General features: G+C 53.8%; 1 protein-coding gene across 1 annotated transcript in view; it reads left to right on the top strand.

Moving 5' to 3' along the window:
- CFDP1 (chromatin remodeling protein CFDP1) overlaps window positions 1–19,793 on the top strand; it is a 65,916-nt gene extending 46,123 nt beyond the window's left edge. Inside the window, exons 6-7 of the mRNA XM_086469220.1 lie at window positions 14,031–14,189; window positions 19,661–19,793. Of these exons, the coding sequence (XP_086325346.1) occupies window positions 14,031–14,189; window positions 19,661–19,751 (250 nt within the window). The 3' untranslated portion in view covers window positions 19,752–19,793. The remainder of the gene's footprint in view (window positions 1–14,030; window positions 14,190–19,660) is intronic.
- Window positions 19,794–27,844: the final 8,051 nt, after the last annotated feature.

Below are 27,844 nucleotides of genomic sequence, written 5' to 3'. Positions count from 1 at the left end.
TTGTCAATTAAAACCAAACAAAACCATCTAGAGGGGTGACAAGGTTTAGAGGATTGCTCAACAGGTCAGGTCAAAGGGAATTTGGTTGGCCTGGGGCAGATCACAGAAACAGCTAAAAACTGGGCAGGGCAGAGTGAAAAAGGGGCATTGCCAGGAAAAGTCTTGAATTGCCACGGCAAGGTGCAAAGGGCAGGGATTTTGTAGGCTTGTAGCTGAAGGTCAGAAGCAGCTGCTCAGGCGGCCGATCGGAGCTCATGCCTTCACTGGGGTCATGGCGTTTCCCTGAGAGCTCCCTGCGAATGCTTGCGGTTGCACTACAGCCTGCATTTTTAAAAGAGGCATCCACTCGCAGTGGAAAGACTTACAATTTGGGATCCACCACATCCTTTGGGAAGCCGTTCCCATGGTTAATGCGCTCACCACGTAACTGTTACAGTTCCCTGAAGGAGTTTGAATCTACAGCTGGCAGCCTGCCTGCCTTGCTCAGCGCTGCTGCATAGCTTGCTGCCTCCTGAGACAAAAGTCTTGCTACAAAGGGACTAAATGACCTGCCCGGGGTCATGCAGCAGCCTGGAGAGAGCTCTCTCTCTCTGGAAGAGCCAGGGAGCTGAACCTGCTCCCTCCAACCAAGAGTATGGGAGTGAGTTTTGTGAAGCATTTGTCTGTTCATTCATCAGCAGGCTGCTGATCTTGTCTCCTCTCTGGATGATGTATGCCGTGCTGTTTTGCCCTCAGCAGCTGGTAGGTCACGCAGGATTTGAGAAACGGTTCTGGCATCATACCAAGCAGAGGCTGTGGGACGCTCATCAGCAAATTCCAAAGACCATGTGTCATGAAAACCTCAGCCCTGCCACCCCGCTCTGCACGGGGCTGCTGGAGGTAATGGGAGCCCTGCTGGGTTGTGGTCCCCACATTCAGTGAGAGCTTTGGCTTCCCGAGCAGCCTTTGGTAGGTGGATGTTAGCTGTGAAATCTGTTTGGGAGCCTCCTGCTTTGCGTGGGTGGAAGGGAAGCCTTGCTTTTACCCCCTGCCTGCCTCCAGCTGGAAGGTGACAACTGAGCTTGTGGCTGGGAGAAGTCAGCTGTTTCCATGTCCTTCCTCTGGGGACTTGAAATCTATTTCCAGTGAGGTGGGTCCCTGGGAAGAATAAGGGCAGCTCTTCTAAGTGGCTGCTGCCAAAGCTGGAAGGCGCTTGGAGGTAACCTTGCCAGCCTCAGGCATTTAAAACGCTTCAATCAAGCCCTGGAGAAAAACATGGGATAATCTTAGTTTCTCCTCTTACATACATTTTAGGCTCTCTGCGCTGTCCTCTGCTTTGTTACTGAGCTGCTTCTGCAGCCACCAGCCATCAAATGTTGTAGTTGAGAAGAAAAGTGCATCCTTTCCTCAGTTAACTTTTTTTATTGCCCGCTTTCTTGTGGGTTTGACTTCAGGTTTTATATGGCAAACATCTTTAAAGCTTTTAGGGTATTTCCCTCCTTTCCTTAGCTCCTGAAATACCCTCTTTGATCTGGATTGTTTGGCCAGCTCTTAATCTGCAATGGAACAGTTTCAGGGAAGGGAAGGTAATTGTGATGGATACCCTGGTGATGTTACCCTTCCCAAAAGCGATTAAATGTGATCAAACCCTCATTTTTGTTTTATGGCTGCTTGTAGCAGTGCCCAAATGCTTATTGTCCCCCATAGTCTCCCATGCTGCCAGACCAGGCTTTCCACTGGAAGATAATATATTATATTCATGCTGTTTATTAACTTGTATGACACTGAAAAGCAACTGCTCCATTGGGCTCTAGCTTGCTGCTCATTGTAGTCATGCATTTGTGCTAGGGAACCCTGACACTCGTTCACCCTGCATTAAGTTCCTGGGAACTTTCCCCTGCCCTAGGCTGCTGAGCTTTGCAAACATTTGCCAGTGGAAGGCGGTGTATTTGTTTTAATCAAAACTATTCTTAAGCTGTCAGATTAATTGCTGGAGGAGGAGGCAGATCCCTCTCTACTTCTGTCCTGCCTCTCTCACCTTGTTTTGATCAAAGCCTGGCATTGATCTGATACAGTGGGAAGCTAATTGGGACTAAATGCTGGGGGTGCCTGTGAACCACAGGGACAGAGCCAAGGACTCTGCATTGCTGGGGGACGCACTGGGGGTTGTTTTCTCAAGGCTAGGGTGGCTGGGGTGTTAGATCCTCCTTGCATGGCACACTGCGCTGTAAAGAGCAACCTGGGAGTTGCACCAGCTGCTCCGCCATCCGCACTCATTCACTTTGAAATCCCTTTAGCGCTGGAACAATTCCATTAGCAGTACTTCTTAGGCGTGATTCAGGGCGGTTTCGCTGCCGATTAAAACTGAGTCCGCGCACCAATCTGGAGGGCTCATCATAACCAAGACATTCCCCGCGTACCTCAGGGCTGCTCGCAACTGAAATCCTGAACAAAAGATCTGCTGTTAGACAAAGGAGGAAGGAGTGAGCCTCTGAAGAGAGGAAGAATTTCTCTTCTGTTTGCCAGCAATTTTTTTCTAACTGTTCTTTTTTTTTTTTTAAGGATTGGCACCAACTAATCCGTGTTGTTTTGCAGACAAAGCTGTCAACATTTGTAAGGTTGCACAGTGAAATAACTTTAGTGCTGTTGGTTCTAGCAGCTCTGAATGTTCTCAAACAAATGCCTTTTAAGATAAAAATGGTCTGTGCTTGGTCCCAGCCCAGAGTTGTGGTCGTTATTGTTTCATTTGAAACGTCTCAACTGAACCCAATGAAGTCAGTGAGAGCTGCAAGTGTTTAAAAAGCTTATTTCCATGGCTAAATATGGGCGTAATACAGGGTGTTACTCTAAAGTGCTCCAGCATGTGACCAAAGATGTAGCCCAGCAAGCATGCTGTATGCCACACCTGCCAACTTGCAGTAGCTTATGGCAACTTCTTTCAGGTCATCAACCTGTTAGATGTGGATACCAGAATCATCACGCCTTCTCTCTTTTATTTTCTGCTCTTGCCTGGTGTTGGGGTGTGAGATGCCTCACAGCCACATAGGAGTGTAAGCTTGCTGGCAATGTGTGTGTGTGTGCATGCAGTTTTGCTGATTTGGATCAGAAATGAGAATAGTAGAAGCAGGGCACCTTCCCCTTGCCACACACATACACAGTAGACAGTTACAGCTTTATGAAGGGCATTTCTTGCCACTTCTCAGTGGTAGCACTAAGATACCAAGGCCCACCACCTTGAGTGGGGTGAGTGTACTGGTTCTGTGCTGGTGTAGCAAAATCCATCTGAAACTGTTTACAGAACTTAAGAGCAGCATAAAACACACGTGAAAAGCAAGCATGATATTTTTCCATCAGATGAATAAATGCAAGCAGTGCTTTGCAGGTTCAAATTAGTTCATGTGGGAACAGTTTTGGGAGTTCTGGTGCGTGTATGTGGTCCTTCAGTGGCAGGAGCAGGTCTGGTTTGTATTGCGTGGATGCCCTGGGTGGAGGAAAGCTCCTGTTGAGGGGTTACTGCAGCTTCCAGCTAGAAGGGGCAACTCTGTCAGCATTGGGCCGCAGCTGTGGTTCTCTGCTGAGTTAACAGGGGTGTAGCATTGGCTGCAGACCAAGCCCCAGGTTACAGGTCCTTACCTATCAGCCAAGCATCAGACAGGGCTGGTTAGTGCTGGGTTGGAATCGTTAACGTCTTCATAGTATCAAAAGTCATTTGAATGCTACAGCTCTTTCAATTAAGCTCCTGTTGAGCTCCATACGCAGATATTGTAATGTAATTGGCTGGCCCACTGCAAATGCATTAGGAGAGTCTGCTACTGAGACAGCCTCCGTCTGTGCTCCGGGCTGGAGAGGAGCCAGAGCGAACCGTGGTCTCCACACAATGTCATACAGATTAGGAGGGTGCGAGATTTTGTTTTTGCTAAAATAGTTCTGCCAGTACAGGCCGGAGGGCAGCTGCAGTTATACTGGTACAGAGAGGCCTTATGCCACTCTGAATTGTACCCGGCTCTGGGGGCAGGCAGTGATGCTGCTGGGAGTACCTTTATCCTGCAGTAACAGCCTGTGCAGGGTGTGCATTGCCCAGCTCCACAAGTGCCACTTTATTTTGTTGACAACGATACCATAGCAGCTCTGTCTCAGAGGCCCAAGGAAAATATTTTGCTTCCTCTGGCTGTTAGGAAGCAGGTTCTCCATGGCAGCAGTCCCTTCACAAAGGGTTTGGTCCTGAGCAGGAAACCCTAGTCCATTCCCTAATGAGCCCTTCCTGCTTGATAAGGGGACCTGCAGGTCAGGGGCTTTGCCTGAGCCAGCCACCTCCCCAAGAACTGATGTGCTTCTTGATGACCATGTCTTCCAAAGCCTGTAAAATGAAACTCCAGCCCATGCTTCTCCACCAGGCCCTCCAGAGAGGTGAGTGCAGACGTAGGTGCTATGGGATGGGACCTGCTTGAGGAAAGGCCAGCTCTGGCAGAGCTGTGTGCCTGTTACTGCTGCTGCTCTCTGCCATTCCTGAGCCAAAGCATCCCATGTCTCCCCGACTCAGCAAATTTGCCTCTTGGTGTACATGGAGACCTGACTCTGGTTTTATTCCTGGAATAACTATATTTGTGTGTGCAGTAGTACTGTGTATTTACACTTGGGTTGTTCCCCAGTTTGGGGAGCAGACTAGAGAACAAGGTAATACCGCATCTACGCTGTCCTGTTTTGGAGCAAAGCAGCCCTGAGGTCTGTTCTTCCAGCCCTGGACTTTGGAAAGGCCTATCCAGCACAATTCATGACATGAAGATGAGCATGAATATCTTGAGGGTACACCAGAAAAGAAGTCACTGACTAGGATCTCTGTTGGCACCCCATGGCGTGATGCTCTGCCAGCCCCTTCACCATCTGCTGTGTTGGTTTTGCTGTTCATAAGCTGGTACCATGACATTTATTTCCCTCTTGAAGGTGAGGTGCTCTCAGCCAGAGTGAAGCAGCATTGCACAACTTGTGACGTCCCCCAGAAACTCATGTGCTGGATTAATAACAAATCCAGTAATAAAATAGTAGCTGGAATACTGGAGCCTTGCCCTTTGTGAGGCCGTTGCGCATTGACTCTGGGAGGTGGGAGTGACATGTTTTTTCCCCTGTGACAAATCTCTGTTCCCCCCACTGACTATATTTAGACACAAATACATCCAGATTCAACTGTGCCCATGGCAAGCTCTGCCACTGCCTGCAGCAACCCTCACCAAGGCAGCGTCACACATGCATTTAGTCTGTCGCATCTGCCTTTTCCTCTCCACCCTGATGGAAACTGCGTCATTTCAGCCAGACTTCGATTGCTGGGCTGCCGGAGTGTAACAGTCTGGCTGTCCTTGCTTGGCAGTGCCTTTTATCTCCATCTTAAACTCTTTTCCACATAGACCCTGGCTGTAGGAAGGCAATCAGGTGTGTGAGAAGGAGAGCTATTGCTCTTGCTTCTTGAGAGGTTACACTTCTCTTCCTTGTGTCTGACATGTTGCTTATTTTAACAATAGTTCTCCTTTGTGCTGTGATCCTGGATTACCTCCTCAGCTCAGCAGAGTTGGTCTCAAAGACTTCCTATGAGCGCAGAGAAGCTGTGAACATCAGTGTTCATGTAGGGGTCTTCACTGTGAGGCTGTCCTGAGGGCTTGGGGGGTATGGGAAATTACCTGGGGTTTGGCTTAGCTCTTCAGATTTTGCTAGCTTGCATTGCAGCAGCAGTGATGGCAAAGCAGCTTGGGGTTAACTTGGGTTGGCAAAAGCCTGAGGAGAGCTACCTCATGCTGTTGGCTCGAGTTATAGCCCACATTGTTGTAAGTACTTCAGGCCGGCCCTGCTGCAGTCAGAGCAGCCGCCTTCTGTAGGGTAATTGTACTCAGAGTATTTTCACCGGGAGCTGCTGACTGCTCCTGTCAGCAAAGCCCTCCATGCAGTAGAACTAAATTTGCCTCAGTCTGTGGCAGGATCGCAGGCAGGGTAATTGCGTTTTGCCAGTGTACTCATGTCTCTTGCTACCTTTAGACGTGTCCGCCTGTGCTGCCTGCTCCATCGTGCCTCACCACACCACTGAATGGGTTTTGCCCCAGTCATGGCTGCTTTTCCACCATGGTCTGGTGCATGTTGCTCTTCAGAGTGCAAAAAGCTTTATGATCCTCACTATGAAGATAAGGGTTTATAACCCTGCCTTTAAAAAATCACTGCTACGCCTAGAGCATTCCAGGTAGGTTCCTTGGCTCAGTTTATGCGTGCTGTAGGGTATCTGCTACCAGCTCAGCAAGCGGAGCATATGGACGGGCACCACGATCTGAGCTGGCAGTGAGCTCCTCGGCCTGCGCTGCCCTGGCCAAGCCGTGGGAATCAGGCAGTCCTCTCCCTGCCAGCCTGGCCCATGTTTGCTCAGTCCTGGCTGCTTCCATCCAAACAAGATCATCACCACTCTGCCAGCCCTCCAGCAGCATCCACCCTTTTATCTTCATTTCCTCCTCACTTGCTTTTTTTTTTTTTTTTTCCACTTGGGATTTAAATGTTTGTTTGTTCGGCATAGGGGAGGCTTTCTTGTTTGGTTTTTTTTTAAGTACCTGTTGTGACAGGCAGGGCAGAGAATGAGCTGGGCTGCCCTCGACATCCATCTGAGAGCCTCTTTGGGAAATGATGCTAAATGGGAAAATAAAAAAAGAAACACAGTTGGGTTTGGCCTGTGAGATTTTTCTGTCCTCGGCCAGTTATGCAGGATGAGGGATGGGAAGAGCTGGTTGGTTTTAGGGTCTGAAGAGGAAGACCTATTTTATCATTCTGGGGAAGGTTCCTGCAAGCTGGCAGTACTGAGCACTGTCGTTCTGCTGCTGCCTGCTCTGTCCAGCCAGACCATCCTGACCTTGAGGAGCAGATGGCGCCATGCTTCCCTTCCTGCCGTGTGCCCCTCTTCCCTCCCACCAGTGTTTTCACTGTTCCATGGAGAAAGATGGTCTGGAAGGGCTGGGAGTGAACAGCAGAGCTGGCACACAGGCTGCCAGCCAGGTCTCTGCATACATCCTCCTTGTTGCAACATCTTACGCACCCATGCACGTTGTTGATTGAAGGGCGGACAGTGGGGCAGGTGATCCATGGTCTGCTGGGCAGGAATCTTCCACTTTATTAAAATGAAAGTATTTACTGGCTGCATCAGTTGCCCAGCTGTGGTTAGTTTGTATGAGAACCATTTCCTGCCGTTAAGGAAACTATTCAGCTTTACAGCAGTTCGTGGCAGGAATAGATATTACTATTTACAGAATCTGTGCTCTTCTCTTTGCTGAGTGGCAGAGTTTCTCACCTGCATCCCTGCCATTGAAGCGCTTGGGGTGACAGGGACAGAGCTGTTGTCACTGTGCTGCAAGTAAATATCGCAGGCTCCAATGAGGAAGGGAGGTGAGCAGGAGAGGGGCTGCAGGAGACCCAGGCTTCATGATGAATGTGGTACTTTTCAGGGCTGCATGGCCTGAGATGTCATCTTTCTGCACTTGGTGATATTTGCTCACCGGCATCCTGTTCTGATCATGGGCTCTGATGTGCTGCTCTGTGTTGCAGGGAGCCAGCAGGGAAGCAGCTTGTGTTATAGCTTCTCTTTCAGTTGGGCTCTTCTGCTTGGAGATTTGCAAAGCCGTTCAGCCATGCTGAAAAAGACCTGCGAGTGGTTGCCTCCTGCTTGTCCTCTTGTGCCAAACAGTGTAAGTGCCCTTGCCTGTTGCAGTGGTCTCATTGTCTAACACACAACAAAAACTATCCATCCTACTTCTGAACCTTCCTTGAAAGCAGATTTTTTAGGTTGTAGGTGTAACCTGCCTTTTTCAATGGTAAAGGTGATTTCTTTGGTAATATGTGTACAAAGGCCAGGGCAGGAGATACGAGGTCTTTCCTGGCCTCACAAGATTTCCGTCTGATGAAGTCATGTCACCTCTGTGAGTCCAGATTTATTTCTGCAAAAAGAAAGGTTGCTCTGCAGTGCCTCATGGAGAGTCACCAGATGTTTTGGATGTGTGCTGCAAGGTGACAGAGTGCCCAGCACCAAATCGTCTCTGCTCTGGGAGATGCAAAAGCCTGCGATGAGGCCAGAGAAGATGCCCCACTCTCTTGTCTCCTCTACCACATAGCTGCAGGGTGTGCAGGATGCCTTGGTAGAATCAGCATCATCTAAAAAATATGCTTCTTGGTCCAAGTCTTGCAGCAGCCGCTTTGTCACAAAATCCTCATTGGCAAAACAGGTTATTAGCCACTCTGTTTAACAGGGGCTTGGGGGGCTGGATTTCATTAAGGGAGGGAAAACAAGCATCTCGCTCGTGGTTTGTGTACATCAGTGACTGTCCTCTTAAGTGCATTTGCTCACATTATTTCCCCAAGATGTGACATAACAAGAAGGGGAGTGGGGGAGGGTTGGGGCGTCAGCTAAGCATTAGTAACATCCTATTTTGTGTTCAGTGTTCGCTTCTTACAAATTGAGCCCTTCTTAAAAGTATTGATAGTAAACAGAAGCAGGACCTTCCTGCTAGAGAATCTATTGTTGCTGACAGCAGGGAGGATGATACAAGGCGGATGGAGAAGCGGCACAGGGTTTGCGGTCTGCACGCTCACGCAGAGCCAGCAGAAACAGCGGCAGAGGGCTTGTGATCCCCAAGGGTGGAGGTCAGGCTGCAGGCTGGAGCTGGGGACGCTGCTGGTTCCTTGATCAAGTGAGTAGGTGTCCTTTGGGCACCCTTCATTCATCGGAGTTGGACAGCATGAACCATCACAGCTCCTCCTGCAGTCTGACTCTGCTGGTCCCTGCCTGCTGGTCCCCTGGCCATCGGCTTGATCTTGTTCGGCCAACTGGCACTGGTTCAGCTGCTAAATTGTCTCCATTGGTATTTCACAAAGATGGAAGGTGCTTTCCCCAGTGTTGCTCTTCAATGGCTGTGGTATGAGCATTGTGAAAAGGAGAGGCTGATTTGTGAAGACATCTGAGATCCGCTGTGTCAAGGGAAACACGGGGACAAACAGGAGGAACAGCACAGAAGGACCAGTGCAAAGCTCTGCCTTTGAGCAGAAGTAATCATCTACATGGGTTGAGGAAGGAAATAACTGGCTTGGCAGCAGCGGAGCAGACAGAAATCTCAGTGAATCACAGGCTCGACGTGAGTCAATGCTGTCACACGGTTGTGAAAAAGGCACACGTCATAGGAGGCCATGTAAGGAGTTGCATGCTTCGCAAGGCATCTGAAGCATTCCTCCTGCTCCCAGTACTGGTAAAGCCGTGGCTGGAGCCCTCTCTTTCCTGTTTTGGATGCTGCATTTTGAGGAAGATGTGGGCCAATAGCAGAGAGTCCGGGGACGGCAGCGAGAGTGGACAGAGGGCTGGAAACCATAAGGAATGAGAAAAGCTTGAAAGGACTTGGGATTGTTTAGTCTAGGAAAGAGCAAGCTGAGCAGGGAGGGAGATATGAAAAGCTTTCAAAGACATAAAAGGCTGTTGTGAAAAGTGAGAGAATGATCTGTTCTTAGTAGCTATTAGGAATAAGATAGCAAGTCATGGGCTGAGCAAGGAAATTTAGTCATTGGGGAAGACTTACATAAGTGAAAGGCTGATGAAGTACTGAAACCTCTAGTGCGTGTGGGATCAGTGTCAGGAGGCCTTCAGAGCACCTGTCTCTAGGTGGGTGGGAGAGGAACTCATTTTGCTTTGGCTGGCAGGACACACTACGAGACATTTGTAGCCCTGTTTCGCTATTGCTTGACAATTATTTTACAAAGCTTGTGATGAAGGCAGCCTCTCTGCAGGCAGGCACACATTTCCCAGATGCTGCCAACCTTCATGTTACAAGACAGCAGGGTTTACGCGTGACAGTGCCACTTTATCGTTGGTATAGAAGCAGTTCTCCAAGGTACTGGTTGGGCTGCAGGCTCGCACTGAGATGGGAGGAAGCCTCATTGTTAAGGACAGGAATACAGAGCATGTTCACCTGTGGTAGGACAGCAAGGGAGCCCTTGGCTTGCTGTTTGTCCCTGTGTGACAGTGCTGGGTGATGCACAGGCATGGTCCCTGTCCTGAAGACACTAGATGTGTGCAGGGGAATCCCCCTGCCAAGGCAGAGCTCACCAGCACGCTTATTTGCTGGTTCAGGGGCTGATTTGGGCTGTGCTTTTTAATCGTGGAAAGTAAGAGCATGTCTTTGTGTCCTAAATAGGGATTGTCCTAATTCTCATCCCCGGGATCCATTATGTCTTAGCAAATTACTTTCTCTCTTTTAAATGCCTTAGTGATTAAAGATGCCACAGCAGATACCCTTAATGAGTACAAAAAGGGTAATAATTCCTCTTGTTGGCGCTGAATGCAATTAATCAGTCCCCTTTACTTGCTTTTTAAACAGATGAGGCATTTAAGGCCAAGCAAGTTTTTAATTGGACTTTAATGTCTCTCATTTACTTCATTTTGGCACAAGCATAGGAATTCCCACCCCCCAGGTTCACTGTTGGATTTATTCAGGGTGATGAAAGGCTCAGTGCCGTGTGAAGACTCAGCAGCAGACTCGAACATGTCCTTCAGCCTGTGCCTGGCCCCGTCTCATTGCCTGGCCCAGGCTTGGTCCTGCTGCAAACAGCACAGAATTGTCCGGGCAGGAGCAGAGCCAGGTCATCCAGCCCAGGCTCCATCTCTGGCACGGGGCTGACACCAGATATTAGCAGTATTTTTGGAGTAGTCATCAACACGAGGGTGCAGCATAGTCTGCCCTGTTTCGTTAGCTTCCCTTGCCTTGAAGGAACCATTGACTTACAAGTATTCTTGTGGCTATCTGGAAGCCCTTGATAGAGGTCAGTGTTCATAACCTAGACTCTGTACCTTCAAACATGGGGTGATCCTGACATCCATGGCCAAGAGGAGATGCAGAGGCCTTGAGCACTGTTACAGATAGATGGGTGCATGTAGACGTTGTTAATTTATGCCAGGAATTACCATGGGAAAAAAGATGTGTGATGAGTGACCTTCATCTAGCCTGGAGCCCCTGCTCCCTGCTGTGAAGCCAGCACCGCTTCTGCTTCCACCTCTGGCCATGAACCATCTTGCCTTTGGTTCCCTTCCCTCGTGTATATCCTCCATTGTGGTTTGGGGATGGCAGTTGCCTGCCAGCATGTCCCAGTCTGTGTTTCGTGCAGGGACATGTGCAGCAGCCCAGCCTGGCTGACTGGCCCCTGTCCCAACTCAACTTTTCCCCACCGGCAGCTGACAGCCCGAGGTTCAGCCCAAAGGCATCAGTCTCGGCATGTGTGAGCCTGCTTCTGAGCCTGCTTGTCACTCTGCAGCGCAGGCATTCTTCTGACGCCCAGGAGAGATCCTGAGATGGCTCCAAGTGGGTTTTCCAAGTGCATGCTGTCTCTTTTGCACCATCAGGCCTGTCTGTAGGAGAGCTGTACAGTGGCTGTAGGCTCCCACCCACGGAAGAGTTGGCAGACGCAGGTGAGCAGTGAGTGCCCTTGGACAGGTGAGGTGGTTTCTCTGCCATCAGGGTTCTTTGCCCCAAAAACCATTTAGGAGATATCTAGGGACAAGAGACAACACCCTCCATTTCTGCATCTCTGCTTCTCCCACTTCAAAGGTAGGCAAAATTATAAGCACAAGCGAGCCTGGAAAGTTAGGTGTATTCAGAGAAATTAATTATTGGCTACTTTGTGTTAATTTAAACACCTTCTGCCTGCCAGGCTGGGGAAGAGGAGCGTTGCCAACTGGATCAGTCATAGCACTTCTCTCTATCTGTCTCAGAGCATCTTTACTAAGTCCCGTGCTAAAACCCAAGGCCTCCCAGTGCAGCGTAAGGAACTGCTCTGCTGTGCATGAACACCAGGCTCTGCCGTCCAAGCAGTTGCTCAGCAGGGAATGCCATGGGGGATGCTTGCCCAATATTTTGTTTGGTTTTGCCTTCTTACTTGTCCCATCTTCTCTCCTCCTACATCCTCGCAACTTGAACATGCATCTGATACTAGGCTTGGTGATTGTGCAAGGCTCATGCATAGTCCCACATAGCCAGTTGTGGGAACCGAATCTTTCCGATGTTATCTTGTACTAAGACCATTGTTGCACTTTTTGCCTTCTTGCACTACTTTCCTGCTACCTGCAGGTAAGGGTACTTAGAGCCATCATGTCTTGAAAAGTAAGGGAGAATCAGAGGCTGAACGAGGATCAAGGTTTTATTGTGTAATCATGATGTGAAGGGCTGTAGGCGTCTTGATGAGATGTTCAGGGATAAAGGTGAATAAAAGAGCATTCAGCTTGCTCTGTGACCCTTCAGAGTGAAAAGTGCTGCATGCTGGCATGTTCTCCAGCGGTGGGCAGGGACTGAAAGAAAGCCAGGTCCTAGGACATTTCTGCTCCTCTGGCTGGGCAGTATGAGGAGGGGCAGGCAGCTTTGTCCAGTGGCTATGAAGCTTGCCAAGATGCCTTTAATCCAGGGTTTGTAGCCCAAATATGTCTATGTCAGGAAGCTGCAACCCCAAGTGACCATGGCCAGCCATTCTTGCATTGAGAATCTTCTGGCTGAGGCTTGCAAAGATGTCATTTTCTTTGATTTAATTCCATATAAACTGCAGAATTATTTTCCTTTAGAGGCTTGCAAATTATGGAAGCATAAACCACCCTAATGATCCGATAAGGACAGCTTTGGATGTGTTCCCAAGAGTGGCTACCCCTGGGCAGGACTGTGCTTGGAGAGAACTGATGGAGAGCAGTCTGCCACGCTCACCTGGCTGCCTTCCTTACACCACCCCCACCCACCCCACCCCCCCCCACCCCGCCAAATTCCTCCATCTCTCAGGAACGAGAATCATTTCCTCTCTGGCTTCTTTCGAAGGCAAAGGCCCTGCAGACCTGAAGTTATCTCTGGAATGTGGGTAAACACCGAGTTCAATGGGATGCTGTTTGCCCCCCTCTCCTGGGAGGAGTTTAAGAAGGGTTAACAGGCGTTTGTTTTACGGGTTCCTAGCCCTGTGAATTGTCTTCCTCAGAAGTCGACCCGGCTGACCTGAGTCCCTGTGTGTGCATTTCCCAGCATAAAGGGGAGATTCCAGGGCCCCACGATGCGGGTGGGATTTCAGTCCTCTAAGAACAAGGAGATGAAAGATGGAAGTGTCTTCCTGCTGAACAGGGACCTGCGAGATGGTGTGGGATCGCAGTTCATGTGCACTGGGACTCAACGTGTCGTGTGGTGGTGTAGCTGACAGGATTTAGGGGATCCTTGGACAGAAACAGATTCGTGATCAGGAGAAGGGTGGGGGTTACATGTGGTTCTGCTGCCCCTGTCTTCAAAGAGCATTGAAGTGTAAGCAAGGGGATAAACCTTCAGAAATGATGTATGGGCTAGGACAAAATGCATTTCAATGAGAGGCATAAAGAGCTCCATCTGTTTGTCAAAAAAAAAAATTCAGATGTGAGTTCGTTAGGGTGTATGAGTACGTTACTAATGAGACCTGCCTGGGCACCAGCATGCTCTTGGATTTAGAAGAAGCGGCAGCAACCAGAACCTAAAGATAGAGAGAACTGAGTTGAAAACAAGCATGTTGATACCAATGAAATGGTTAATTCCTAGATGTGTTGTCAGCGCTGGTGACGCACTGAGGCTGGATCCCTTCCAGAAAACAACACTTTAAACTGAAGACAAAGAACCGGGCTTAGCACGGAGGTGATCAGTGGAATGGCTTGGCCTGGTATATACAAGGGGTCAGACTAGATGATTTAATGATCTCTTTTGGCCTGAAAGCTTTCTGTTCTCTTAAGAAGATAAATGAAAAAGCCCTTTCACAAAAAGCAAGCACTTGAGATATGTGTGTAATGAACTCTGCTGCTTCCAGGGGAACAGCAGAGCAGGATCTGCAGGAAGCGTGACCTTGCCGCCTGCAGGCTGCCTGAAGTTGGTGGCCATCTGTTTAGTTGTGGTGGCTAACCACCATCAAGGCCACCACTCTCACGCATGTGACGTTTATCGGCTCCGTTTTTAATTGCTCACTGATGCTGTCTCCCTGTATTTAAGTAACATTTGCTCCTTTTTCTCCATCAGGGTGAAGAGGCCAAGCGGTATGAGCAGCCTCCTGGGGAAGATTAGCTCCAAAAAGCAGAAGATGAGCACACTGGAGAAATCTAAACTGGACTGGGAGAACTTCAAGGAGGAGGAAGGGATTGTGGAGGAGCTGGCAATCCATAACCGAGGGAAAGACGGGTAAGAGGGACTTTACCTAATCATAGTCAAGCATTTCCCACTACTTCCCGTACGTGTAGGAACCCCATCACTTGCTACAGAGAGTTCAGCAAACCCATGGGATTTCTTAAGGATTTATCCAAGGGATACATAAGACCAGTAGCTGCGCTAGGTATCATAGGGAGACAGGCAAGTCTGTGAGCACCTATCGCTCTCTGCTAGCGACCTTGTGAGTTCTTCAAGTCCAGCTAAAGTAGAGTCTGGCTGTGCTTTATCTTCTCTCCTGCTAGTGGCACAGATGCAGCGTGAACCAGTCCAATGCAGCACTCCCATGAGGAAACACAATTGCCTTTGCCCTGGTTTCTTTTTTTTTTAAAAAAAAAGTTTCAAATTGGGAGGTATGTTTTTTGTTCCATTCTTCAAATGACATGTTCCAGCTGCATCTGTCCTCCCTCCTGCATAAGGACGTATGCAAACCGAGAACAGCTGGCAAGGTGCGTAAAAGATTATGGCAGCGCTGGGCATTGATTGTGTGCATGAAGCAATGTTCACTCCAATGAAGTTAATGGAAGTATCATAAAAGTAAATGGCAACGCTGTAAATAAAACAGAAAGTTAATAACATGCACTGCAGGGAAGGATAATAAGATCAGAAGTGGCGTTTCCACTACAAGTGCTTTGCTAAGCCCTGGGAAAACGTAACCGGCTTACTGGACAGCTCATAAAATGTGTTTTTATTATAAGCTGTTCTTTTAGTCTGCGGGAAAAACTCAGAGCTTCTGCATTCCAACAGATTGGATTTTGTATTTCAAACAGGTATTTTATAACTGCTGGGTTTTTTTAGTTTGGCCTCGCACCCTTCAACAACACCCTTTCTCCATCACATCTGCTCTGATCTGTTTCTGGACACTTGCCCTTGAACAAGTAGAGCGATTCAATAGGAGTGCTGGAGGGGGACAGGGCGTTCCTCTGAGATCCTTGAAATCCAAGAAGGTGAGCGATTTACATCACGTATAGGTGTGGTGGAGCACACGTGCACCACATCATCACCGATGCCGTCTGCAACACAGTGAATGTCGGGGTCAGAGCCCTGAGGCTCTCCATTGAATGGGCCATGCCGGGAGTCTGGAGGCAGGGCCAGGCCGTGTACCAGACTCTGTCTGAGATGGAGGAGGAGGAGGAGGGTGAGCTTCTCCCATGAAGCCTCATCAGGAGCTGTAGGCCACTTTAGGAGACCCCACCTCCAGGGAAGGGTCCAATTTCTGTCTGTGGCACCTGACTGACTTGTCCTGGTGGGATGCAGAGTGAGAGTTTGCCCTACACAGGTGTCTTCAGTGGCTGCAAGTGCGGTAACAGCTTTGGGCCTTCACGGCTCTGGACTAGGCTGGTGGTGGTAGTGCCACCATTAAAAGCCAGACCATCTCCTGACGATTGACGAGACACACTGTTTCGTTCCACAGCCGGTGGAATCAGCCTGAATCAGGGCCCATCACTCTCAGCTGGACTGGGTACACACCTCAAACAGTCCAGGCTGCCCTGTGTGAATGTTTTGTGCCATCCCTTGCTTGTTCAAACCCAGTATGTCGACCTTTCTTGGCCAGTGCTGTTTCCTTTCCCACCCCATATAAGCAGGACAGCTCACTCTTCACACCTGGCAAACGTTGCCAGAGATGCTAACATAATGGTCCTTGAAGGCTGAAGAAGAGAGCAGTGATTTTAAGAGCATCTGTAAGCTTGGACAGCTTTGGGTTTTGCTGCCTGTCACATCCCAGGATAGAAAATCCACTGGGCCATTGGGAAGCGGGTTTTGTCCTTAAAGAAATGAGAGACATGATGCTGTGATTTTAGACACTCCTTACAAGTCTGTTTGTGCTAGTCAGGCTTGTAACATGAGGGGATCAACCAAGTATCTGCTCGCTGTAAATTACCTCCCCCTTCAAGGTGAAGGAAGGGAGAAGGGAGGAGCACTGATGGACATGCAGCCTGCTGCATTTGTGCTTACAGGCCACCTGTAAAGGCCCGTGGTGCAAAGCATGCTCAGTGGTACAGAGCAGCCAGCCTGCTTGGGGGGCACATCACGCAGACACAGCTGCTGCTGGCTTCAGGTCGTTTTGCAGGAGCCTGTCATCCCTTCTGCAGCCGCCTCTTCTCCTTTAATAATGTAGCCTCTGCTCACCCTTCAGTGGGCAATCATTTACACATCTCTATAAAAAGAGTAATGAGCGGTTGCTAACCCTTCAACCCAGGCAGGAGGGAATGGGGCGTTGCCTTTGTCCCTGGTGCCAACGTGCGTCAGAAACCTCTGCTCCCGACGTGTCCTGCTTTGTGCTTGTAAATGTCCGCCTGACGAGGAGAGCCACGACCCGCTCCTGGAGGTGCCTGCCCAATGCCACGCGCTGCAGACATGGTCCATGCATGGCTCGGGGAAGGCAGGAGGCATTTCTTTTTGCTCGGAAGGGAAGGCAGGCTGATTTTATTTTTTGTGGTAAACTCGCAAAAGTCACTGTTCACAGCCCTGAGCTCCTCACGCCTCGAACCTCCCCGGCCTTTCTCCAACAGCAACACGTGCTCGGCCAGCACGCTGGCGGCCAGCTGAGTGACAGGGCCACAGCATCTTTCTGCTGCTGCTGCCGGTTATCAGCCAGCCACAGCTTGGCCCCAGGATTCCTGAGGCAGAGGGGATGCGTGGTGCCCTGTGGCTGTGTCCACCCTCGCCTCTGATTTTCCACCTCTCCTATCACCAGCCCACGATGCCAATTTGCATTTCCCCAGCAGCAGGATCTGGGCTTGTGCAGCCTCAGATCCTGAGGGCCTGTCCTGGATTTGACAGGAGGGGCTGAAGTAAGGAGCGGAGGAAGCTATGCCCTTCGCTGTTGATCTCTCTGATGTGCTTTATAAATGGAAATAGGTAGCGGCCTCTTAATTGGGCCACCTTTGTAGGGCAGGCCCAGTGGGGGAGCAGCCCTGCTCTGGGTGCGGGGCTGACCCCAGGCGCTCGTGCACGGGGTGTCTGATGGTGACTGGCAGGGGACAGCTGGCACCAATGAAACCCTCCCCAGAGTGGTTTGCAGCTGCCCTCATTAGCAGAAACAGCCTCTTCTCCCAACAAATTTACCTTCCTCTGCTGTGGATCACAGCCACCCTGTTTCCACACGGGCTGATAATTTACAGGAAGGTATTGATTCAGGTACCAAAGGTCATTTAGGCAAGCACAGGACGAGCGTTTGTGCCTTGCTCGTGCACTTTGCACTGCCGTTTGGCAGCGCCTTGCTGTTGGCTGCGTGGAGCCAGGCTGGGAACCGGAGATAGAGCCGCAGCTCAGGCAGAGGGGGCAGGGGGTTTGCATCGACCCTGCAGACCTGCTGCTTCCCCGCTTGTGCCTGTCAGCACCTCCAGCCTCTGTGTTCATGCAGTACAAACCAGCAGGGCTGCCTGCCCCATAAACCCCCGTGTACGCACAGGGGTCTGCTCTGGCCTCTACGGCGCTTTTCCGTGGCCAGCCAAGGACAGCGCCACGGGGTAATGTCACGGTTCCTCCACCATGCAGAGCTGCTGGCTGCAGCCATGAGACTGCATTCCTGGTTCATGATCCGTATCGATCCCCCAGGAGCCAGTCCCTGCCCGCCAGAGAGGCATGGCAGCCACGGAGGAGGAGGAGGAGGAGGAAGTCACTGACCCCTTGCTGGGTTTGGGAGAAGGGGGAAGTTGCAGAGGGGCCAAAGGAGCTTCAAATTTGGTAGCTTAGGCTCTTGCTGCCCAAGCGGTCGGAGTGTTCCCAGGTTAACAGCAGTAACCCCTGTCCCTTGCCTTCCCGGCTGTGGTTGTGGTTGGTGTTTAGCAGCAGAGGGGGAGGAAAACCACACGCCCAGCAATATGACACACTGTAACATACAGCGTGACCCCCCCGACTTCCTTCCCGTGGCCTCTCTGAGCCCAGCCCCAGGAGCGGGTCGCCTTCCCGCTTGCAGGGATGAAGGGAAGCGACACTCCCCTGCCCGCCTTTCCTGAGCCAGTGTGGGGAGGGGGCCTCGGTGCACGGCCCTCCTCCGGCGAGGGGCAGGGGGCCAGAAAAATGCCTCCTCACGGCCACCGCATCATCTGCGTTACACCACACTGGGCCCCTGCCCCTCACAGCCGGCGGAGCTGAGCTGACCCAGTTGTGTCAGCGTGAGAGGGGCTCGGGCTGCGATGGGAATGGCGTGGCAGCAGGGATGCGCGGGGCTGTTCATCCTCTCGGGGGAATCACTCGCTGAAATTAATGTGTATTAATTCGTTTCCAATGACGACTGGGTGGGCAGGAGTGGCAGGGCCGTCCCTTGCAGCAAGGGCGAAGGCACCCTGGTGCTGGGAGCACATTCAGCGCCGGTTCAATAGTTGTAGCATAAAGCAGAGACCACATCACCAAAGGCAGCGCAGCCCCTCTGTCCTAGAGGGGCCAGTGATGCTGGTGGCTTCAGCCTTCCCATGCAGTTGGGTCTTAGACACCTTCGTCCACGCTGACAGCCCCCCAGGAGCCTGGAAAACCCGCAGAGCTGGCAATGCTCATTCTTTCCTGCAGCCTTCGGTCTTGCTTTTGAGCAATGGGCTTCTCTGGTTAGCGGGCACCGGCTGCAGTGCAGGAAAAGCAGTGGCTCCTGCACCTCACAGCAGTTTGGAGCATAATGACCTTGTCACAACAAGCGGAGTACTTGCCACCCGGGAACAAATGCAAAACAATTGTGATGATTCAATTACAGCTCCTGTTTTGAATTGCAATTTCGCTCCCTCTGTAGGTTAATTAGTAGCACAGCCCCGGGCTGTCTGTGGCAAGGGTTTGCAGCAAAGTACATTAAAATTCAGCTGCATGCCATTAATGAGTGGTAAGGTGCTTTTCCAGGCGCAGGCGTGCTTGCCTTCTTCCTTGCAGCACTCGGGTGCCTCGCTGAGAGGGAGAAGTAAATACTCAGCGGTCGTTAGGAGCTGCTCTGTGGCTGGGAAACCCCCGGCCTGAATCCCTGAGCTGCTTCAGGCTTGGTGGGTGATGCTGTTTGCTTCCCTAATGCTCCCTGTGCCTGTTATGAGCTTGTGTGGTGGGTTGTGCTGCTGTGGTTGAGTAAGATGCTTTGCTGGGGGTTGCATGGGCAGGGTCACCAGGGTGGAGCATCTTTCCTGCTGAGGGCCTGCCCTCAGCTGGTTCAAGTTGTTTGTGAAGGTCATTTCTGAGCCGTAAGAGAAGAGCTGGAACCAGAAGCAGCCAGCCCGTATCTCCAGCCTACGGGGACCCTTCACCCCAGACCTCTGCGAGTCCCCCAGGAGACACCCAGCAGGCTACAGAGTGGTTTTGGTGTCCATAGGAGTCACTCGGTGCAGTGATCAGCTCATGGAGAGAGAGAGGGAGGCAGATGAAACCTTCCTTCCCTGCTTGTCCCTTGGGTTCAGCTTTGCCCCAAGCTGGGGGCAGCGCTGGCTGCTATAGGCACTGCTTACAGCCTCTGCCTCTCTGCCTCCCTGCAGGTACATCGAGAGGAAAGCATTCCTGGAGCGTGTGGATCACAGGCAGTTCGAAATCGAACGCGACATCAGACTGAGCAGGATGAAGCCCTGACATGCTGGGGGTGGCTGCGGGGGATCCTGCTCCCTTCTGTGCCCAAGTGTTGACTGGGGGCTGCCAGTCACCACCAGACCACCAAGCACGGAAACCATTCTCTACCCAAGACTCAGCCTGTGTGTCTCAACATACAGGTTTTTCCTTTTACTGTAATAGTTTGGGGAGGGTATTTGTCAGTGGGCAGGGGGCACTTTGAGGGTTAAATGGCCCAGCAGGTGACAGAACCGACCATTGTGATTCCATCAGGCAACTTTCCAAGAAGAGGTGGTAGCACCCATCCTTTGCCAACCCTGGGTGCTTCTGGCGGCAGTAGGAGCCTCCAAGGCTGGGAGGGTGCTGGAGCCTGGGTTAAGGCCTGGCTGGCGTGTTTGGTGGTGAGAGCGGAGCTGTGGGAAGGTGTCATGGCTGCTGTGCCTGCGCAAGCTGTGGGCTGGAGCCCTTCTCCCCGCTCTGCCAGCCCCGCAGCACTCCCTACCCTTCTGTGCTGTGCTCTTGCCTAGACAAAGCCGAACTGTCTGTACTTGTTTGTGGGGTCTGATGGTGCTGTGGGGGTTTTAAGCAAGCCGATGAAGAAATCCTTCCTTGTTCACGCTATCAAGAAATGGGAGCAGCTGCAGCAGGCAGGACGGGCCAGGATCTGAGCATTCACATGAATAAAGTATTCCATCCCAACACTGTTGCATGCTGGCAGTGTGGTTTGTGTGGGAAGCAGAGGACAAAGGGTCGCATACAGTAAGGAGTGTCTGACTGCAACCATGTAAATCCCTGCTCAGAGGTGCCCAGTGTCTACCTTGATGGCAGCCTGAGGGTCAGAGCAAGTACTGGGATCTCTTTCCCTCTGCAGGACTGGGGTTGACAGTGGGATTAAATCCAGAACTGCGGGCTGATGGGGTCAATGTAGGCCTCCTGTAGCAGTGCTGCAGGAGTAAGGAAACCCACCCAAGGCACGGCCACGCAGGGACATTGAGCAAGTGAAGCTGCCTGGGAGGCAGACCGAGGCGCCTGGGCGTGGAGCAAGCAGCTGGAGGCCAGCAACGCACCATCATCTCGGCCGTCCCTTCTGGTTTGACGCTGACAGTTTGGCAGCTCCCAATGTTCGGTCTGTGCGTGTCCCCAGAGCAGAGGGGCTCACCGGTCCTTTTCTCCACGGGATGCTCTGAGCCCACTCGGTGGGGCAGCCCATGCTGGGGGGTAAGCAGCACAAGCCCCATCCTTCCTGCTAACGGGGCAAGCGATGCTGCTGCCACCGCTGGCCCCTTGCCCTTGCAGCTCTGAGCGCGATCTCAGCTTTGGACTCACGTGTCAGCTGCTGAGTCAGCCCTTGCTCTGTGGCCGTGTTGTGGGATAGGCAAGAACAAAACACCACGTGCTCAGGGGAGCTGCAGCCTCTGGCGCCCTGTTATGTACAGAATCAGCTGTTATGGACCTGCTTAAACGAGCCTGAAATTGGACAGAAACAAAACAATGGGGGTGAAGACCTGTTTGCATCTCCAAACCTTTCCGAGCCAGTTGCTGCTTTGCTTTTGGTTGCAAAACCAACTGTCCAGGGCACTGTTGTGGGGGGGGTTCAGCTCGGGCTGCCTGGCTGGCGACGAGCAGCCCCAGGCTGGACCTCGGAGGGGACTTTGGTGTAGGGCAGGAGCTGCTCCGGTAGCTGGGCTGCTGTCCTGCTGAGGGTGGTGGTGCAGGACCCTGTCTGGCCTCCTCTCCTCTCCCCATGCGCTGGGCTGGGGAGGCAACTGGGTCCTGCCCTGCTTGTAGAGTCCCTCCCAGCAGGGACCCCAAGGCAGCCCGGGCTCGTTTCGCAGCAGATCCTTGCTGAGGCAAGATGCACAGGCGGCAGCTCGGCCGGGGGCTGGGAGGGCTGGGCCCCCTGTAAGCGCTGAGCGGGCAGTGGGGGAAATGATATGCCTTTTGCTGCACTTTGCTCTGCTGGGGCTGAGGAGAGGAGAGGATATGGGGTATCTTCTCTGCCCTGTGTCCCTTTGTGACTGTGGTCCTCGGGTCTCACATGTTGGACGGAGGTGGGGAAGGGCCGTGTCACCCCTGCACAGGCGGGGTTCCTGCGGTGTCTGGCTCCCCAGGGACTGCTGACTGAAATCCTTGCTGCGGCACAGGCATCCCAGCTGCTGCTGGGTCCCGCCTGCCATGTTGGGCCTCCACTGTGGCTGCGTTTTAGGGTTCACTCTGCTTCAGCAACCCAGCAGCGTCTTGGGGTGAAAAGTAAGTTAGAAATGGAAGATAATTCTGTGCGTATTATGAGTAAGAGCTGAACAGAGACACAACAGAGATCCTGATGGCCAGAGGCACCAAACCCAGCCCTGCTCTTGAAAGCCTTAAAGAGCTCCAGGCTGTGTCCAGAGAAAGCCCTGCAGCAGCATCGGGCTCTGGGTGGCTTTGAGGGGGTGGTTTTGCGTTTACACACACGCTGACGGTGTGGTAGGGGGATCTGGCCCACACAACCTCCACTGGTGCACTGGTAAACTGGGAAAATCAGTGACCCCCAGTTTACAGGATCCTGCCTGCCAGCCCCAGCTCTGCTCTGTACAAACTCTCTGGCCTCTCTTCTCTGGGGTTTTTCCTTCCCTTCAGCTGAGCACACGTGGAAAATTTTGAAATCTTGGAAGGAACCTGACCTCCTGTAAAAGTGTGGTTTAACAGTGGTGGCCGAGAGCCTCGGCTCCCCTCCACACTGGGCTCCCCAGCTCGCAGCACCGTGACATGCACGGCTCTGCTCCAGGATGCTGGGCCGTGGTGCCAGCTCCCAGCCCAGCAAGCTGGGACAGGCTTGGTGGGACGGCCGGGAGGCAGGCTCCAGCCTGGGGCTGATTCCTGGCTCCCTCCATGCGTGCTCCCAAGCGTCCCGCGTTTTTTCTTGGTTGGATCATGTATTCCTCGCCTCTCTTTCCTGAAGACGAGGAGTGATTTACAGGTCTCCAGAAAACACAGCTTGGCTGCTTAGGAAGGAAAAAACCAAAAAGGCCAAAACTCTACTCCGCTTGTGATTTCCATTGCCCAGCTGCCTTCCCACGAAGGGGGGTGGCCCCCATACCTGACAGCCCCCAGCATCCCCGTCAGCCCTGAGCTTTCTGGAAGGAACAAAGCTCCTGGGAGATGTGGGTCCCTCTTTCAAGACATTCCCACCTTGAGCTGTCTTCTTCAGGAAGCTCACATGTCCTCTGTGGACTAGGACCCACGCAGGGCATTTGCTCAGGATAAGTTTGGCCCTGCAAGGAGTCCCTCATGGCCCAAGCATCGCCTCGCCCCAAGGAGCTCCCCCTTCCCTGGCCGCCTGAAGGGGCCCCTTGTGCGGCTGGGCCCCAAACAAGGCAGCGATTGTATCTGCGTGCCCTGACGGTCGGGACTTCTGCCGCAGCGGCCGTGCTCCAGAGCCACGTTAAAACTGACTGCGCGCACAGGCTCGCCTTTTTATTGAGCTGTTTGGTGGGGTTTGGGGTGGCTGCCCAGGGGAGGCTGTTGCGGGGCCATGGGAATCACGGTCGGGGAGGTAACATGGTGCATTTAAAGCTGCTTCAGTGACAGGCATGTGGGAATAAACGTCCGGCTTTCGGCATGGGAGGAGGTTGAGAGCTGGCTGTCCAGGGGGTGCATCCTACGGGCCCCCGCCGGGCCGACGCAAGGACCACGATGGGATTCAGGGCCAGCCAAGCCACCATGGGGCAAAGCCTGATGGTGTGCTGTGCCACAGCTGGCAGGTGGGAGGAGGAGGGGGCAGAGCATGGGGCTGGACCTGGAAGGCATCTCCCCACAGCTGGAGCTGCAATTCCCTGTGGGGATCAGGGTCAGGAAGGACCAGTGCCCGGGTGGTGATGCTGGGGCACCGCGTCCTCTCCTCCAAGCTGCTGTTTTCAGCCTCTCCCACCTCTTTTCCTTGCAGCAATGTCCTGTCCGGCAGCGCAGTGGGGTTTCTGGCTGTGGTGGGTTCAGGATTGACGGGGAGTAACGGGGCAGCGCGCAGGTCTCCCACCCCATCTGAGTGAGGGTCCTCACCCCAGGGCACCCTTGCACGGGTGGTGGGTGCTGGCACCGGCATTTAAAGTTCAGGCGGTGGCACAGCCAGCCCTTGCTGCTCCCAGCGGCAAGCCCCAGCCAGGGGCGAGGATCAGCGCCAGCTCTCACCGGGGGATGAATGGGGAGATGAACAGAGCCGCTACTGTTGGGGCAGCCCGAGGCCCATGCTCCACCTCGGCTTTTCTGGAGATGAGGGGGCGCCCCGCCATCCTGCTCTCCGGAAAGGCAAGCGGTCTCCCCCACTGTCTCCTCTCCGCAGCTGAAAACTGACCCAGCGCCACGGAAAGGCATGGGGATAAATCCTTCTTGTGATCCTGTTGGGTCCCGTGATAGTACAAGCCAAGAGAAATGTCCTCATTATTTCCAGAATATTGAAGTCTAATAAATCCCATCCTGCCTTACAGGATTTATTTCTCCGTTCATTGCTAGGAGACTCAGTCCCGTGTAATCCTATTGCTGCTCCAGGAGGCAGGAGGCAGCTTTCCAAAGCACGGACCTGGCAGGGCCACAGGCAGGTGCTGCAGGCAGGAGCAGGCAGCTCTGTCCAGAGCTGCTGGTCCCTGCTGGGGATGGCTCCAGCCCCACAAATGTCCCAGTGCCACCCCCTTTCCCAGGGTGTCCCGCTGTCCCAGAGCTGTGCCTCGGTGTGGGTTCACCAAAATACATCCCGTCTGGCGGTTGGGGCATGGCTGGGCCAATGGGCTGTTAATCGGCAATTAGCCAATTAACATGGCACAGCATGGCACAGCCTGCTCCCCGCGGTCCCGTGCATGCCTGCCATGCTCCTCCGAACCCCCTCTTTGGGTCCCTCCGACACCTTCCCATGCCAGGATCCAGTGGGAAGAGCCGGGCCCAGCACAGACAGTGCCCAGCAGACGTGGCGGCAGCCTGCCCGGTGCGGAGCCGGCCGTGCCTGGCTCGCCAGATGCCGAGGACTCTCACGAAGACAATGACGGACACATGAATATGGCTGGAAATTTTGCCACCAAAGTGTTTTCCATAGCAACCGTTGCTGGAGCAACCTGCACCCAAGCAGCATCCATCCCGAAACACTCAGCCCTGGGCCCACTGGATCTGGAACCGGTGAAGACCCACCGTGTGGGACCAGAGGGACCAGAGGGCCCCTGGCTGTACCCCACTGCCAGTGGCACTGGGATGCTGCAGCTGCGCCAACCCGGCTCTGAGCATCCCCAGCGCCGCAGGGCCCCCGTAACGCTCCACTTTTGATCTTTTTGGCATTTCATTTTCTTAGCAGTGGGAGACGCCAAAAGGGGACCTGTCAGTGCCTGTTGCCCCCCCGGCACTTGGCTGCGGAAGTAGGGGGGTGTGGGAGCCGTTGCCAGCTCAGGGTGCACAGAGATGCAAGCAGCAATTTTGGCTCTGATGCACCAAAAATGGTTGGGATCGAGTATCAACAGGAGACACTTTGATCTGAGTGTCACCACGGGGAGGGGGAAAAATAAAGTCCCTGCTGCTTTTAAGTACTAAAGCGGGGAGCTCAGAGCCCCTTGGCACCCACCCGAAGCCGTGTGGTGGCAGGTTCACCCTGGGGACACCCCTGGGATCCCAGGAGAGGTCGTCACTGCTGGCCAGCCAGGCCCTCACTGGGCTCAGGGTCTTCGAAGGAAACACACTGCGGCCTTGTGGGATTGTCTGTGGTGGTAGGAGAGCAGCCAGGGAGTTTGGAGCCCATCCCCGGGGATGTCTGTGGGGCTCAGCCCCTGCGCTGTGACCGCTGTCACCGCTGCCACCGGCAAGAGGAAGCTGCGGTCTTCCAGCTGTGCCTGCCGGGGCGGCTGTGGTTTGCGGGCATGACCGCAGTCCCTGCTGCCAGTTACCTCCTACTGTTGGCTGTGCCTCAGTTTCCCCATCAGCCAGCGATGCACAGGGGAACCCACCTCTGAGCAGGGGACAGTGCGGGAAGGTTGCTGCTGGTGAAAGATGGCGGCGATGGTTCCAAGGGAGCTGAACGAGCCCTGCTTTTTGGGGAAAGGCACGTGTTTGCAATCTGGCCTCAACTCCGCCACTGGGCCAAAGGTAACCCCCAAGGGCGAGCGCGCCCAAGAGGAAATGCCATGGCGGGGGAGCGCAGGCTGGGAGGCACGTGCGCGGGCAGCGGCGCGTTCCTGGCCTGCCTCGGCAAGCGCTGCTGGCTCGCCGGCCCCATGGCTCTCACACAGGCTCGCTCACCACTCGCTCGCACGTGCACCCGCGTGGCTGACGGGCACGCCTCGCGTGCCTTCCCTTGGCTCCCTGCATGGGTGGGGGCCTCGCACACTCGTCGAGCACCCGCGCGTCCCCTCTTTCTGCTCTGGGCACGCTCGCGTGTGGCCCCATGCTCCCCACTGCCTGTGTGCACCCAGCTCTTGCGTGCCACCGCGCTGGGCCACGCTCGCTCGGTGAGCACCGTGTGCGTGCTTGCAGCTTGCGCGTCCTGCAGCTTGTGCAGGTCCAACAGGTCTGGTGTGCCTCTCGCGCAGCTCGCATGTGTCCTGCAGCTCATCCACGCCCACGCAGCTTGCATGTCTGGTAGATTGTGCATGCCCACGCAGCTTGCACATGTCCAGCAGCTCACACGTCCGTGCAGCTCGCACACATGCCTCCCACGAGCTCGCGGGGAGCCCCGCAGCCACCCTCCCAGCCTGCTCCTGGCTCCGTGCAGGTGCCGGCAGCGCCGGAGCTGCGGGCAGGGACTGCGGCTCAGCGTGCAGCGGCATCAAGCCCGGGCTCGCCTGCCATCAGGGTGCTTGTGGGCCACGTGGCTGGGCTGTTGGAACAGGCCGGGCGGGCAGCGAGTCGGCTGCCGCGGCGTGCCGTGTGTGCCGTGGTGTGCCATGATGTGCTACTAGCCCGGAGCAGCACCCAGCCTGGGGCAGGAGGTGCAGCTGAGGGAAAGCAAGGAAGAAGGGAACAGGGTTTAAGCCCAAGGGGTTCCTTTCTGATGCCCCTCGGGAGGGACTGAGGTGACCCCCCTGCCGCCAGCCGGGGAGGGGGGGGCAATGCTGCTGCCCCTCCACCTATGCCACCCCTGCCATGTGCACCCGCCACCCTGGTGTGCGCTGCTCTTGCACACACTGCTCTGTGGCACACATCACCCCCCGCCTTACACACCCATCACACACACAGCCATTGCACCCGCACCTACCCCTTACACCCCCCGTTGCACCCCCCTGCCTGTTGCACACCCATTACTGCCCAGAACACCCCTGTTACACACCCGCTGCGCACCTGTAGCACACTCTCCACACACACCTCCCCTGCGACACACCTGTTACACACACCCATATGTGCCCAAAGCCCATCACATGCCTGTAACGCATGCCCCTGCCTGCAACACCCTTGTAATGCCCCGCTACATCCCAGTAACCTCCCTGTTACAAACCCTGTCCGTAACACCCCTGGGCAACCCCCGCCCGTTACATCCCCCTGCCTGTTACACCCCCGTGCCCGTTCCACGCCCGGAGATGGCCACTTACCCCCGTCACACCCTCGGTGCACACCCCTCCATATCTCTGCTAGACAGCAAATACACCCCAGTACTCTCCCCCTGTGCCCGTTGCACACCCTTTGCACACTTGTTACCCTTTACATACCCATTGCACACCCATTACCCTTCCTACATCCTTTGCACACCCTTTTCATGCACGTTGCACACCCTTTGCACACCCGTTACCCTTTGCGCACCCCCATTGCACGCTTGTTGCGTGCCCTTTGCACGCCCGTTACACATCCTTTGCACACCCCGTTGCACGCCTGTTGTGCTCCCGTCACCCTTTGCACCCCCGTTGCACCCCCGTTACACCCCCACCCCCGTTGCACCCCCGTTACACCCCCACCCCCGTTGCACATCCGTTACACACCCGTTGCACCCTCGTCGCACCCCCGTTACACACCCGTTGCACGGCCGTTACCCTTTGCAACGCCCGCCGCACGCCCGTTGCCCCCCCCGCCGCACGCCCCCCTGCACCCCGGCTGCCCGGCGGCGCACCCCTCGGTGCCGGTCCGCCCTCCCGGTGCCGGTGCCGGTGCCCGCCCCGCCCCGCCCCGGCGCAGCCCCG

The sequence above is a fragment of the Leptosomus discolor genome, chromosome 8 (assembly GCF_034619465.1).
Source record: "Leptosomus discolor isolate bLepDis1 chromosome 8, bLepDis1.hap2, whole genome shotgun sequence".
NCBI classification, from domain to species: Eukaryota; Metazoa; Chordata; class Aves; order Leptosomiformes; family Leptosomidae; genus Leptosomus; species Leptosomus discolor.
The sequence above is the reverse complement of the archived record's forward strand: the minus strand, read 5'-3'. Positions and strand labels throughout refer to the sequence as shown.